Source organism: Diabrotica undecimpunctata, chromosome 4, assembly GCF_040954645.1.
Source record: "Diabrotica undecimpunctata isolate CICGRU chromosome 4, icDiaUnde3, whole genome shotgun sequence".
NCBI lineage: Eukaryota > Metazoa > Arthropoda > Insecta > Coleoptera > Chrysomelidae > Diabrotica > Diabrotica undecimpunctata.
Genome location: NC_092806.1, coordinates 160,344,416 through 160,358,670, shown reverse-complemented (window position 1 = coordinate 160,358,670; position 14,255 = coordinate 160,344,416). Strand labels below are relative to the sequence as shown.

Here is a 14,255-nt window from a genome sequence, read left to right as displayed (position 1 = left end):
GATTTTCTTAAAATAAAGCTTTATATTTTAAAGGATTCGTGATATTTGATACATAAATTGGCCTTCTTTAAACATTTTAATTATTTTAGTGTATTACTGGTCCTATAAACCAATTTCGTTATTTTTAATTTTATTTATCTCAACTTTTAGACACAAATTAGAAATTTAACTGCAATAAACGGAAGAAAGCAATCAGTTACTATAAAATTATTTAAATTTTAACAGCTAATTTCCGTTAAAACTGCTTATTTATTTACGTGTATTAAATGTCAGATATATCCGAAAATGCCTAAATAGTCATGTCAGTGACTTTTCAATAGAAAAAATCCCCAAAATAACTAATTTTACGCTGTCATCTGTCAATTTTTTAATTTTGGATTTTTAATAAATATCTAATTTCTAAGAAACTATTATTTTTTGTTAACACTCCCACTTATTGAAAATATTAACCATAACCGATTACTAATGTTTTACAGTTAATAAAGCAGATACCTTTTTGTATTAATTTTTGCTATCTGCATACCCTTTTGTTAACAAACATGGCGACCCCTGAAACTGTAAAAGACCTAAAATTATTAAAAAAGACAAACATATCCGTATTTGTCGATGAAGTGTTACCAGATATTTTAGTTGTAACGTATGAGTTTGGTGTGCAGATCTTTAAAGGGGTCCTACTCGATTCTACGAAAAGGTGAGCTAAACAAGTACACGATCTAATACTATAATACCTTTGTTTAAATTTTTGTATAAATTGTGTATACGAACCATTATAGTGAGTACCTTTAGGGAAAAGTAGCTATTTGTGTAGGTAACGATTATTTTGTCCAATATTTGCATGCAAAGTGAGCAATTTTTAGAAGGGCCCCCATGTCCAGATTTTTCTAGAAGTTCGTTTAAATATAGCAAAATGGAAATTAGTACAATACGCAGTTACTGCAGTTATGGCGTTTTGCGTTTTAAACAATATATTAGACAAATATGATATCAGCATATAGTAGCCAACACCCTCAACAGTTTCATATGGACAACATATTTATATAATTATCCTACATGCTGTCCATAAAAAGGGGAATATAATGGATATTTTAGGCGTATTTGAGATATTCAAAGAATCCCACCTTACTTTTAAGCATGATTTGGTAACTAAATAGAAAAATAAAAATGTAGGTGTAGTTTTTGTTGAAACAGTAGTCAAATTTGAGAATTGTTTTCCACAAACTTGTTTTGTTGTAGAAATGAAATTCTAACTACAAAAGATTAAGAAATTGTCTAAAATTGCCATTTACAAGGAATTTTTGGTGTATTAATATTATATTTTGGGGGTCTCTCTTCCAAAACAAAACATTTTAAATAACTGCAAACAGTGCAAATATAATTGTACAAAAGTTTATAGTTTTTGTACCAAAGTATTTTAGAATCTTACTTTGTAGTTGACTTGGAGCCAGAATAATACTATTGCTGAAAATAATTTCTGTATTATACCTACATTTCTTAGGATATAGATTACTAAGTTGTTTACCCTTATATATTTGGCAGCTTTTGGAACTTTTCCTCCTGGTTTGTTTTTTCATTATAGTTCATAGTTCATATTTTGGTCAATTTTTGGACATTATTTTTAATGGTTATTTTTTCATTGTCTTCCCATCTGACAATCTGTTCCTGTGTCTTGAATTTTTGTCTTCCTATTGTAGATAAGACTTACCAAACAAGAAAGTGTTTTCACTGTGAAAACATGCCAAAAGAAAATAGATTCAAAACCAAATTCAGAATGTATGGTTGCTAGCCTATAGTAAAAAGTATTAAATAATTTCATTACATTTGAACAAAACTGAAAATTAGGGATAGGTTTTGAAATTAAAATAAAAAAGTGAATGATAGTAGATTATATGAGATAAAAAGAGGGGAAATCATAGGAGGAAGTTAAGATACGAAACATAAGCAAACAATGTAAAATTTTTGGCTGTTTAAAATAGACACTTTTGTTCAGATTATACCAGTCAAAGGTAATTATGAAAGATTAAGCCTCCAACGGATAGGCAAAATAAAATTACATTGTATGAACTACTATATGGGTGAGGCCTGACAGGCTCATCAACAATTAGAAAGTGATGCGAACAAAACAAAAATGGAAATAATATGTGTTTATATAAACAGTGTACAATGTTTTGCTCAACAACAATGTTGTATCTGTCTCAAACTGACAAGACTGATAGAAAATATCCAATTAAGTAATTAAGAAAACAAGGTAAAAGAGCTTCTATGAGATAAAAATCAGCAATTACACTGATGCTACATAGACTCTATGAGAATATAATTTCCCATCTATTCCTATTTTTATTGGTTAGACAATTACTTAGCTTGTATGATGATAAAAGTGTAGAAAAATGGTAGACATTACCGGCTGCAAGCCTCTAGTGCATCATCATCATCAGTGGCATTACAGCTGGTTATGAGCTAAAGTCTTCTTCAGAACAATCTTCCATTCGCCCCTGTCTCTGGCAACTCTTCTCCATGCTTTAACTCCAATGGATTTTAGATCATCCTCTATGTTATCTTGATACCTAAGTTTTGCTCTTCCTCTAGCTCGTCTTCCCACTGGTTCTCTTCGGTTGAAAATTTTTCTGATCGTTACATCTTCATTTCGCCTAATAGCCTCTAGTGCAAGCTGGCCTTATTAATTAAATTAATTAAATTATTAATGAAGGCTTTAGTTGTGAAAATATAATTTTTAGGGTATTTTTAAATATTTCAACTTCATTTAAATAACATAGTAAGTAATGGGCAAAGTTTTGTTTGTTTTATATAATTGCTCAACAAACTAGGATATCTTTGTTCCCAACCCACTCTTTCATCAATTTTTGTATCATCTGTAAATCAGTGAGTTCTTCTTAAACTTGTAAGCCTACTGGTAGGTAATTGTGGCAATATTTCTATAGAGAAATATATAATACATCTTATTAAATACAAGTGATGAGGAAGACTAGAAAAATTTGAATTCTCATGAATATGAAATGGTAAAAGTTATGTGGGGATATGAAGTTTAAAGTGATTTACATTTTAAACCACATTTTCATTATATAATAAACTAAATTTTGACAAACAGTTGCTCTATGTCATATATACAGATAATTCAGTAATTTTTTCATAGTTTGATATCTCTCTTGTTAGGAAAGATAAAGAAAAGTCTTTTAAAACTCATTATAAAGTAAAGCTCAATATAAAAAAATTAATATACAAGGTATTTAGTAAGGATAGTACATATTGGCCATGATTCTTTTTCTTTCATCACACAGCCTGTAGTATCCTGTTTGTAACATCTATGATATAGGTCTTTAGAATGAAAAATAATTTTGTCCTCCTTTAATATTCCCACAGTGTTATCTTCAATATAAAATATATTATAATATTTTGTAATATAACAACACTGATGAGATCAGTCTTCACATATGGGACAGAAATATGAACTCTAACGCAGAAGGATGAAAGACTTTTGGGAATATTCGAGTATGATGTACTTCACAAATTATTTGAAGCTATAAATGACCAAGAGCAGTGGTGCAAAATATATAACTTTGAATTATACCAACCCTTTAATGAACATTAATTACTTATGATGATGATAATGAGTGTCATCTCCTGTGGCTCTGTTGTTTTTCATTTCTCTTAATGCCATTTCAATTTCTGGTGATGTAATTTGTGATATATCTTTTGAACTCTGAGTGGAAATTATTAGAATATTTGTTACATCACTGTTAGTGGTGGCATGTTGTCTGTATTCTGCTGTGTCTTTCTTGCCTTTGTTTTTCAATAAGGTCTTTTGTTTATCAACTTATTTTATCGTATCTTTTAATTCATTTACTATTAATTATTTCAAAACACTTACTATTTGCTTATTTATTTCATTCAGGTCTATGTTCTCTGTGGCTTTATAATGGCTAGTGCTTGGCTTTATAAAAAGATGCACTAGAGATTTTCAGAAGATTGAAGCGATTAAATTACTTTATTGTTCATACTGTATTGTTCATATTGTACATAAATATGTAGCATATAAACAGGATAGACCATTCAAATTAAATCAAGTAAATTATGATCAAATTTAAACCCAACTTGGTATTCTGTCATTGTATGACCGATGATTAATTAAAGATGCAAAGATGCTTTATGGTATAATTAATTCTACAGTCTTGAGTATTCAGCTGCTTGAGCAGGTTAGTCTGCATGTACCTCTTCGTAGAACCTGATTCAATCAAACTTTTTATGTTCCTCTTCACATAACCAACTAGGCATATAAAAATTTTTTATTTCGAGCACTAAGATGGGCAAATATTCACCCAGATCTAGATTTTCTTGCACTAAAAGGCAAAACAACAAGGTTTTAGTTCGGGAAGATCGTGCACCGACGCTATATTTATAATGAGGCAAGTGCAAGAGAAATCATTAGAATACAACAAACCAGCATATCCATGTTTCGTGGACCTTACAAAGGCATTTGATCGGGTCAAATTAAAAGACGTTATCCACTTACTGTATGCAAGAGAAGTACCTCTAGGAATAATCGAAAATATCTACCAAAATAACACAATAAAAGTAAAAGTAGAAGAAGAACTAACCGACCCTATTGGAGCTGGCAATGGAATAAGACAGGGAGATTCCCTGAGTCCTCTAATGTTCAACCTGATTATGGATGAAACAATAAAAAAAGTAAGAACTAAAAAAGGATACCAAATGGGAGAAAAATAACTTAAAATAATCTGCTATGCGTACGATGCAATACTAGAGTAGAGTAGAGTAAATTTTTATTTGCATAAATTTTTAAACATAATTGAGCAAATAATGTCACATTATTAATTACAGATTAAAAAAATATATATTAACATCACACATTTAAAATATATTAACAATACAAATTAAATATGCTGATCAAGGAGAAGGATAAGCCAGGTACTCTGCCACAGTATAGGGCTCAATGTCAACTAGGTGTTGAAATACCTTTCTTTTAAAAGCTCTATAGTGTGTTTCCTGTTGAATGTCAGATGGTAGACTATTATAAAATTTAACACACGCATTCAAAGGACTTCTCTCTGTTATAGACAATCTGTGAAGTGGCAAATTCAAATTAAGACTTCTTGTATTATATTCATGATTGGGAAGCAGGTGGCAAAACAAAGAATAATTTTTGAAAAGGAACATAATACATTCAAATATATAGATGACTGAGAAAGTGAGTATATTGAGTAATTTGAATCGGCCTCTACAGGATTCTCCCGCCTTCAATCCTAAGATCACACGGACTGCCTTTTTTTGGACTATAAAGACAGTTGAGCTATCTACTGCTCGCATAATGGAATAAAAGTTTGCCTAATATACTGATAGTAAAATCCCCTGGTCTAGATAGCTCTTTAACACTCTTAATGAGTAACACTCTATTCAGTTATTTTGTTGTATTTTGTATTTGTTCCCCCCAATTCAGATTCTGGTCAATATGAATACCAAGAAATTTAACTGATCTAGCATGTTCCGTGTTTTGTGATAGAAAATTAATTGTATCTGGAAACTGTTCTCGTGACTGGCTGATAAAGTAGACAAAAACTGTCTTATCAGTTTTAAGTATTAAGCAATAACTGATTTCCACTGAACCACTGTTCAGCCTTGCTTAGAATTTGCTCGGCCACTGTGAGGAGTGTTTCTAAAGTTTTTTCCCAGAAAAGCACATTTGAGTTATCAGCGAAGTTTACAAGGTTTGAGGAACTACTAACCACCGCATTTGGAAGGTCGTTTATGTAGACCAAAAAGAGAAAAGGCCCCAGAACACTCCCCTGTGGTATACATAATTTTAAATTGATAGGATCAGAGTAAACCTTACATCCCCTTTTCTCCAGGCATACATTTTGCGACCCCTATATGTGAGAAATGATTTTATTGATTTTAATGCCGGTTCCTGTATTCCATAAAGATGTAATTTTTGTAATAAAAGAACATGATCTGGGCTATCGAAAGCCTTAGATAGGTCCAAAAAAGCACCTAATGTTTTCATCTTTTCATCTTCACCAAATAAGTTGTTTGTAGTAAAAAAGTTTTGTAGTCTGAAATATATTGCTTTTTCGAATATTTTTGAGAATGATGGAAGAAGGCTTATTGGTCTATAGTTCTCCATCTTAGTAACATCACCTTTTTTATGTAGTGGCTTCACAATTGCCAGTTTTAAACTTTGAGCAAATTTACCTTGCCTGAAAGAAGCATTAACTTTTAAAGAAAGAGGAAGATAAATCTCTGATGAAACATATTTAATTAAGTTGGTTGATATTTTATCATAACCAGAGCTATGCTTGTTTTTTTAAGTTATTTATTATGTGACTTATTTCTTTCTCTGAAACGGGAGTTAAAAACATGCAATGATTAGTTTGTTCGATATTAATTTGAAAATTTTTTACATGCTTTATTTTCTTTACAGCTTCTGGCGCTGCATTTGCCATAAATTGATTTATTTCGTTAGAAAGCACCTGAGAGTCACCCTCCAAACATAAATTACCTTGATTTTTGGAATTACCCTAATCTCTTTTACCAATTGCCAAGCCATTTTAGTTTTATTTTCGCTATTTTCAATTCGTTCTTTATAACAATTTTTTCGAGATTGAGTGAGTAAAGAATTGTATTTGCGTTTTTCTGTTCTATAAATATCTGTGTAATCAACATTATTGGTAGACAGTGTAAACAAAACATCAAGCCTAGAGTCTTTGATGGAAGGTTTAATATCAAAGGAGCTCAAAAACATTTTTAATGTGTCTGGCCACCTAGCACCCTCAAGCAGCATATCTAAGTTAAAATCACCAGCCAGAAAAATGATGAAGTCCTTGTTAACTAAATCACAAAGTATTTGATCTAATTTGTTTATTAAGACTTGTGGGTCTTCTGTTCGGTAGATGGGTAGGATTACGATCTTCTTCTTATTAATTCGCACCTCTGCAGCGGAACACTCAAACACCGTTCTTTCTGATAAACTAGAAATATATTCCCGGGCTTTTGCAATAAACGTATCTTTGATGTATACCGCACTGCCACCATGCTCCTGTGAACTGCTTCTACAATATGAAGAGATCAGTTTAAAATTCCGCACATTGTAGTCCCACAGTTGTTCTTCTGTTTTCCAGTGCTCAGTTAAACAAAGAGCAAAGCATTCATCATGATCTCCTAGGATAAAATCCTAGTAAGAGTAAAGTAGGAAGACCACGAAAACGATGGTAACGAACTTAATGGAGGCCCATTGAAAAACAGACAGAGTCATATCTATATAAAAAGAAGTAGAAGAAGAAGCATTTTTAATTAGCACACAAATATATTGAAATTTTTTTAGATAGATATACATTGAAAATTTCTTTTAAATAAGTATATTGGAATATAACTATTGTAAACATTGTTAATCTTATTGGGCAGCAGCCCAATAAAAATATTCCTTATTTTATTAAATCCATTCGACTTCAAATGATTAAAGGCTATTTTGCTCCATCGGGTACCTAAACCTTTTCCTCGCTCTCTTGATCGCTCGCTGGACCTGTTTCGGTCCTTTCTGAGCTTCATCGCGTTTTGATTCCGTACGTAATGGCGAATTCTATAGTTTCCAGAGGATTGAGGTTGTGTCTGTGGCTCCTTCTTTGTTTATTTTTGGTCAAATTTGAATAGTATGGATTCTTCTACTAATAACTTAAGCAAATATATTAAAAACAACAAGAGCCAAAAGAAAGAGCACTTACACAGGGGTGTATACAAACTTAAATGTGGCGATTGCCAAAAACTTACATTGGTCAAACGGGTAGAAACTTTATCAAATAGATGGCAGAACATAAAAGGCTTTCAATAATAAAAAAACAAATTCTACTTACGCACTTCATCTTCTAGATCATAATCATTCTTTTAATAATCAATTTCAAATTCGTCACATTCAATATAAAGGCATTAAGCTATTATTATTAGAATCTATGGAAATTAACAAATTAAAAAATACAGATATAATTCTGAATAACCAACTTAAGACATATTGAGTTCTCACTGTATATATAATAATAATCCTGTTTTTAGAAACCTTCCCTGCGGTGTTCAAACAATAAATCCAGCATTCACAGTAAAGTCAAAAAAGCCCGACGATGATCCATTGTATACAGTTAATCAAAGGTTCGCATATATGGATCCTAACGCCCCTAAAAAGAAGAACGTTCAGATGGGTAGCAAATTCAAGAATAATAAAATGACTGTTAGGCTAAGACCGCGACAAGTATTATGTTCAAAATGTAAAGGTAAGTTTGCGTTTTTTTAAATATATTCAAACGGTGGTTGTAATATTTTAAGCTTTACAATTTGTATGGACGGAAAGTCCAGCCCCTATATCGAATCATATACAGTAGGCGGTAATTACGAAGATCCAGCACAAATCCGATTCGATCCGCAACGATTCGATCCGAGCGCCTTGTTTACACAATTATCCACTCTGTCAGTAACGCAGCGTTAACCGTTTGGCCGTTTGGTGCCGCTAATTTTATAAAAAGCATGATTACGCCACTGTCCACCTCTTTGGATACAGTCGGCACATGCCACATGCGCGAGGTTGGATCTTCCAATGCGGCGTTTACAGTACTACCAAGTCAAAAATTCAGGATGGACATATTAAATTATATTTTACAAAAACAGAAATGTCCATTACAAAATGATACTTTTAAAACATATCTTTATAAAAATTTTATCTCTCGATGACCTAGTAAAAAAAGTTCTCAATAATAAATGTTATTTATTACTTCTTATTATTTACTTTTTTAATAAATAAAAAATGAAAATGAATAAAAAAATTAAGAATTTAGATTGGTCATATTCATTATTATCATTACATTGATTACATGCATTTATTTTTACATTTCTGGACATATAGAAAAATAAAAAAGTAACCTCTGTTACACCTTAAACACTTTACTGGCCACTGTATATTTTCCAAAGGGCACATTTTCTGCACACATTTCTGCTTTTGCAGAATTTCGTAATTTTCTTTTGCAAAAATACCAAAAGTAAAATAAAAACTTACATGAATTTTGGGTTTTTTCTTTATATACTGTGACTGCAGACTTTACGGGTTCTTTTAGCAATGAATAACTAGATGAACTGCTTCCCAGGACTGGTTCTGGACTAGAGTAGGAATCCGTGGAATTGAGGGACAAGAGATAAATCAGAAATTCTTCTTCTTCTACTTCACTCTTGCTTGTCTGTGACTGATCTTCTACATACACGGACTCCTAAGAGGGCTTGTACGTCTCAGTTTTCAGATTTATACTCAGTGTCCTCGCATTCCAGTTTCCAAATATATAGTCCATGTTTCGTAGCTTGAGTCGTTTCCGAAAGTTCCGTCCTGTATTCCGAGGCAAATTTTTGGGTTTCTTAACAGTGTGTTCTTTCCGGGTGTGGGTTGTCAGCCCACTGCCCAACATTCCTCCTTTACCCGGGCTTAGGACCGGCAGTGGTACTCGATCCACCCATTTGTCACCCCAGGCGGAGTTAAATGAGAAATTAAGGAAATCAAATTAAGGTCCTCAAAAATAAAATCACAAAAACTGCCAAAGATACAACTATATCAAGCAAAGGTGCACCCAATGAACCAATCGTCGCTCGTGCAGGGATAATCCTGGTACGACTTCACTGGCTGAACGCCAGACCAAGAATCTCGACTATAACGCTTCGAGGATCTCTCACCGGTAAACTTCTTCCACCGGCTATTTGTCTTAGCGGTATTTGCCGATGTAAATAAACAATTGGTTCTGTTTATTTTCGTCGAAGATTTTCAGACGTAATTTCGAGTGTTTATGATATACAGAGTGGGAAAATGCTGCAATAAAATCACGGTATGTTTAAAATTTATGGGAATAAAACATTACCAATACGATGTATTTGAGAGTCTTCCCTTTTCTCGTGGTGTCTCGTACGTTAACTATTGTATTCTTTACATGTTTAAGGTATATGCAACGAAAATTCAGAAAATATTTCGAGGAAACGAAAAAGCGAAGAAGATCCCTTAAGTTCGCCACCTTCAGCCAGAAGAAGTCTGAACGCCCCAATCACTAGGTCCGTAAATGTATTAAACAACAATAAGAAAAGCTTGCGAGGGAAGGAACCAACGCTAGTACCTAGACTTACCAGATTGACTTTCCAAGATGAGGACACGATAGGTAACGTAGTGCATTAACTTTGTTTACGACAATTACTATGGTACGGTATTTTTAGCAGTTACTACACCAATACCAGAATTAAAGAAAATCCAGGAAAGGGTTGAACCACAAAGTGACACCGAAAAACCGAAAACCATAATGGTGTCCCCAGAAGTAACGTACACTGAAGAAATACCAAATTTAAAGACCGACAAACCCAGCACAGTATCAATTTTACGAAGTAAAAGAATTTTAAGGAAAAAAAGGAGCGTCAGTACGGACGCCAGTCTAGACGAAACGAACCAGCAAGAAAATGCCAGCAAAGTGACAACCCTCCAACCGCCGGCCTCGATCAGTGATAGTCAAAACAGTTTCAATTTGTCGACGAGGACAATAAAAATATCGTACGGACCTCAAGGGGAAGGAACAGTACTGAAAATACCCGCGCAAATCGATAACATCAACGACGATTCAGAAGAAAATGTAAATAGTGAAGAACAAAATAACAGACCAAAGATTATGGATAATAAAGCTGCTAAAAGGTGAGTACCACATTATAAATAAATCCAAATCATTTTTATATTTTTAATATGTTTATAAAATAATTGAATCAAACCGTATTCACGATAATTCTGCGGTGACATTACAAATGTTCTGTTCGCAAATATTTGCCTCATAAATCAATCAATTTTGACGTTGACAACTGTATTCCCGGTAATTTTGCGGTGACGTCATAAATGTTCTGTTCACAAATATTTCCCTCAGAGGTCATCCAATTTTGACGTTGACATTTTCGCACACAGTTACCATGTTGTGAGGATGTAAGGACTTACTAATTATGAAAATGTAAGGTTATTATTTTACTATTATAAATTCATCTGTTCGGAGATACATAAAACATAAAATTTTTTTATTAAAAATCCTTTTTAAAAGGTATATAATTTAAAAAAACCCAATCGGGCTATATCATAAAACGTTTTCGAAATCCATATTCCATCATCAGTGCACTAGGTGGGTATACATGTATTGAGCCACTAAATATGTGGGTAAAAACCCGTTAACAGTTGTTTTTTTACATTTAGTTTACATTATATGGTGGTAAATATTATGATGTTAAAGTTACCGGTGGATTTGGTAACATGGCGACGTATGACTCCACGTGAAGTTGCTGATCATGAGACGATGTGTCTACGAGGACTTGATGAAAGCAACTGAGAAAGAAACTGCTTTCATCAAGTCCTCGTAGACACATCGTCTCAGGACCAGCAACTTCACGTGGAGTCATGTTACCAAATCCACTGGTAACTTTAACATCATAATATTTACCACCATATAATGTAAACTAAATTTAAAAAAAAAAAAACAACTTTTAACGAGTTTTTACCCCCATATTTAGTGTCTCAATACATGTATTTTTGTGATATAGCCCGAAAACGTTTTGTGATATAGCCCGATTGGGCTTTTTAAAATTATATACCGTTTATAAAGGATTTTTAATAAAAACTTTTTGTTATATATGGTATACAGCCAACTACAGGAACTTAGATTCCTTGTGGAACATTAAAAATAATCAATAGGGATGTTCACTAATTTTTAAATATAGTTAAATTCATTTAAATTCAATAGATTATAAAATATATAAAAATATAGTAAACATGAAATTATTTAAAAATATATATTTTTTGAGATAAATCATTCTTAATTTTAATTTTGATAGAGGCTAGAAAAACGGCTCCTCGCAGCGAGGCTACGGTGTGTGACGTCAGCAGTCGTATCGACAACTTGTTGTGCATACGTATTTACGAAGTGTAACCAGTTCTTTAAGTATTTATACAGTGATAATGAAGCCAAATAAGTGGTGTTTGCTACAAAGAGAGGGAAAAACTAGAAAAGGCAGTTATTATGCAAGTTAGAAAAAAAATAAATGCAAATATCTGTACCTCGGAAGGAATCAACACTATGTTCATTTTTAAAACTACAGGAGAGCAGTTTTAAACTTTTTTTCACCAAAAAGTATTATTGCTGCAGCTATTTATTGAGATATCGAAACAATATTTTAATAGAACATTCTGTTTATTGTTATTTACATAATGCATTTGTTATAATTAAAAACAAATTTGTTCCTGTGTTTTTTAACCCTTTTAACGGACATGGTATTGTATCCATCTAATAAAGTTATTGTACTGTAAGAATTAGTATGGGGTATTCAATAAAAACTACAATCCTATTTGACTTTTACTGATAAAATTTATTTAACCATACAATTTACCTTTACAAATACAAATAATACATCTATGTATTTAACCAAAATGGCATTTTAGGTACAAACCACTCAGTCATCCTCAAGTAAGTCTCCTTCTGGATAGTCACTATTAGTATTAATAGTAGGTATGCTTTAAGTTTTGATAAAAATCATGGCAAAATGTAGGAACATTTGACAGTAATGCCAATAGATCGTTATACTTTTGTTGTGATATAAGTATTGGACTTTGTGATACCAGTTGCAAATCTTTTGGCAATGTAAGGTGTCGCCTTCGAAACCTAACAAGGTCAATCTCCTGGTTTTCGTCATGAAAATTACTTTTTAAAAACAGAGTTCCAATGCTGTTTTATTTAACTTGCAGTTAAACACAGTTTGACAGAAGAACTTGTTGTTTGTTAATGTCTCTTTTCTATTAATCAAAGGCGGATTTTAAAATGTTTTGACATCATACAAAGACCTTAAATTTTTAAAATCTTCTAGTTCCATATTATGTACGGCATATTTCATTGAGGTTTGTCTGACTAACTGCTGCCAGTCCCAGGGCGTGTAAATAGAAATGTTAAGTTTTTTCTCTTTCTTACTTTTTAAACAAGTATTAATGCTAACATTTTTATTCTGGCCGTAACATTTGTAAGACCATAGTATGATTTCTTCTATGTTACTGTCAGGAATGGCGGTATCTGCCCATTTTAGTAATGCAGATCTTTTTTCATTTCCACTACGAATAGTTTATCAGAACTTTTGTCTATATCAGACTGATCTTCGTTATTAAAACTCAAGACATCTCTAATAATATGCTCTTCATTAAAAACATCATTGCTTGGTGTATTATTTGATTCTGAAATTAAACAAGGCGTATAATATTGGTTGTAAAAGATTTAATAATATTGCTAGTCTAAGGTTGGTATCAAATCACTACATTACCCTTTTGAGGTTATGCTTTTTAATAATTTAAAAATTATGAGCAAAAAGGTAGCTTACCTGTAAATGCAGTAGAAGAATTCGCAGAACTTTTTAGTAGGTACTTCAAGAATCTTTCTCCTACGAGAATTATGGTTCATTTTTCTTATTATTAGTAACAAACCACTGTAAACACACCATAAATGGCAAAAGTATTATTACATCACTAACAGTCTAACATTCACATGCTTAGAGGGACAAAACATTAAGTCCACATGGTGTTTATCCCTCTAAGTAAAAATGGCCTTGGTGTTCTTTTAAAGGTCACTTTCTTTATCAGCAAATGGTTTAGGACCTAGTGCTCTATTCCTTTAAATAAAGTTATAAAAGTTAATTATTAGTCTGTAAAAGTGTCAAAATTGAAAAAATGGACATAGTGTTGTATCCCTCCGAGGTACAGGTATAAAAACCTGTGGTTTGACAATTTTAAGTGAATATGGTGTTAAATTGTTTGGAACTGTAATAAAAATCTCAGAATTGTTTTTAGATGTATTTAGGCACCCAGGAACAAAACACCACTTATTTGGCTTCATTATCGGTGATTAAATACTTAAATAACTGGTCACACTTCGTAAATACGCATACAAAACAAGTTGTCGATACGACTGCTGACGTCACACACCGTAGCCTCGCTGCGAGGAGCCGTTTTTCTAGCCTCCATCAGAATTGAAATTTAGAATTGATTTATCTTAAGAAATATATATTTTTAAACAATTTTATGTTTGCTATATTTTTATATATGTTATAACCTATTGAATTTAACAATATTTAAAAATTAGTGAACATCCCTATTATAATTTTGAGGTTCTTCCACTAGTTTTTGTTTTTGGGCTTTTGAGTGGCACGACCATAGA

General features: G+C 32.3%; 1 protein-coding gene across 3 annotated transcripts in view; it reads left to right on the top strand.

Annotated features, from left to right (window-relative positions):
- The first annotated feature begins 402 nt into the window (after positions 1-402).
- Positions 403-14,255, top strand: part of LOC140440360 (uncharacterized) — a 40,595-nt gene continuing 26,742 nt past the window's right edge. For 2 of the 3 annotated variants that reach the window (XM_072530812.1, XM_072530815.1), the window contains exons 1-4: positions 403-691; positions 8,074-8,288; positions 9,987-10,199; positions 10,255-10,720. In XM_072530812.1, the coding sequence (XP_072386913.1) occupies positions 540-691; positions 8,074-8,288; positions 9,987-10,199; positions 10,255-10,720 (1,046 nt within the window). In that variant the 5' untranslated portion in view covers positions 403-539. The remainder of the gene's footprint in view (positions 692-8,073; positions 8,289-9,986; positions 10,200-10,254; positions 10,721-14,255) is intronic. The other variant, XM_072530814.1, reaches the window with a different exon arrangement.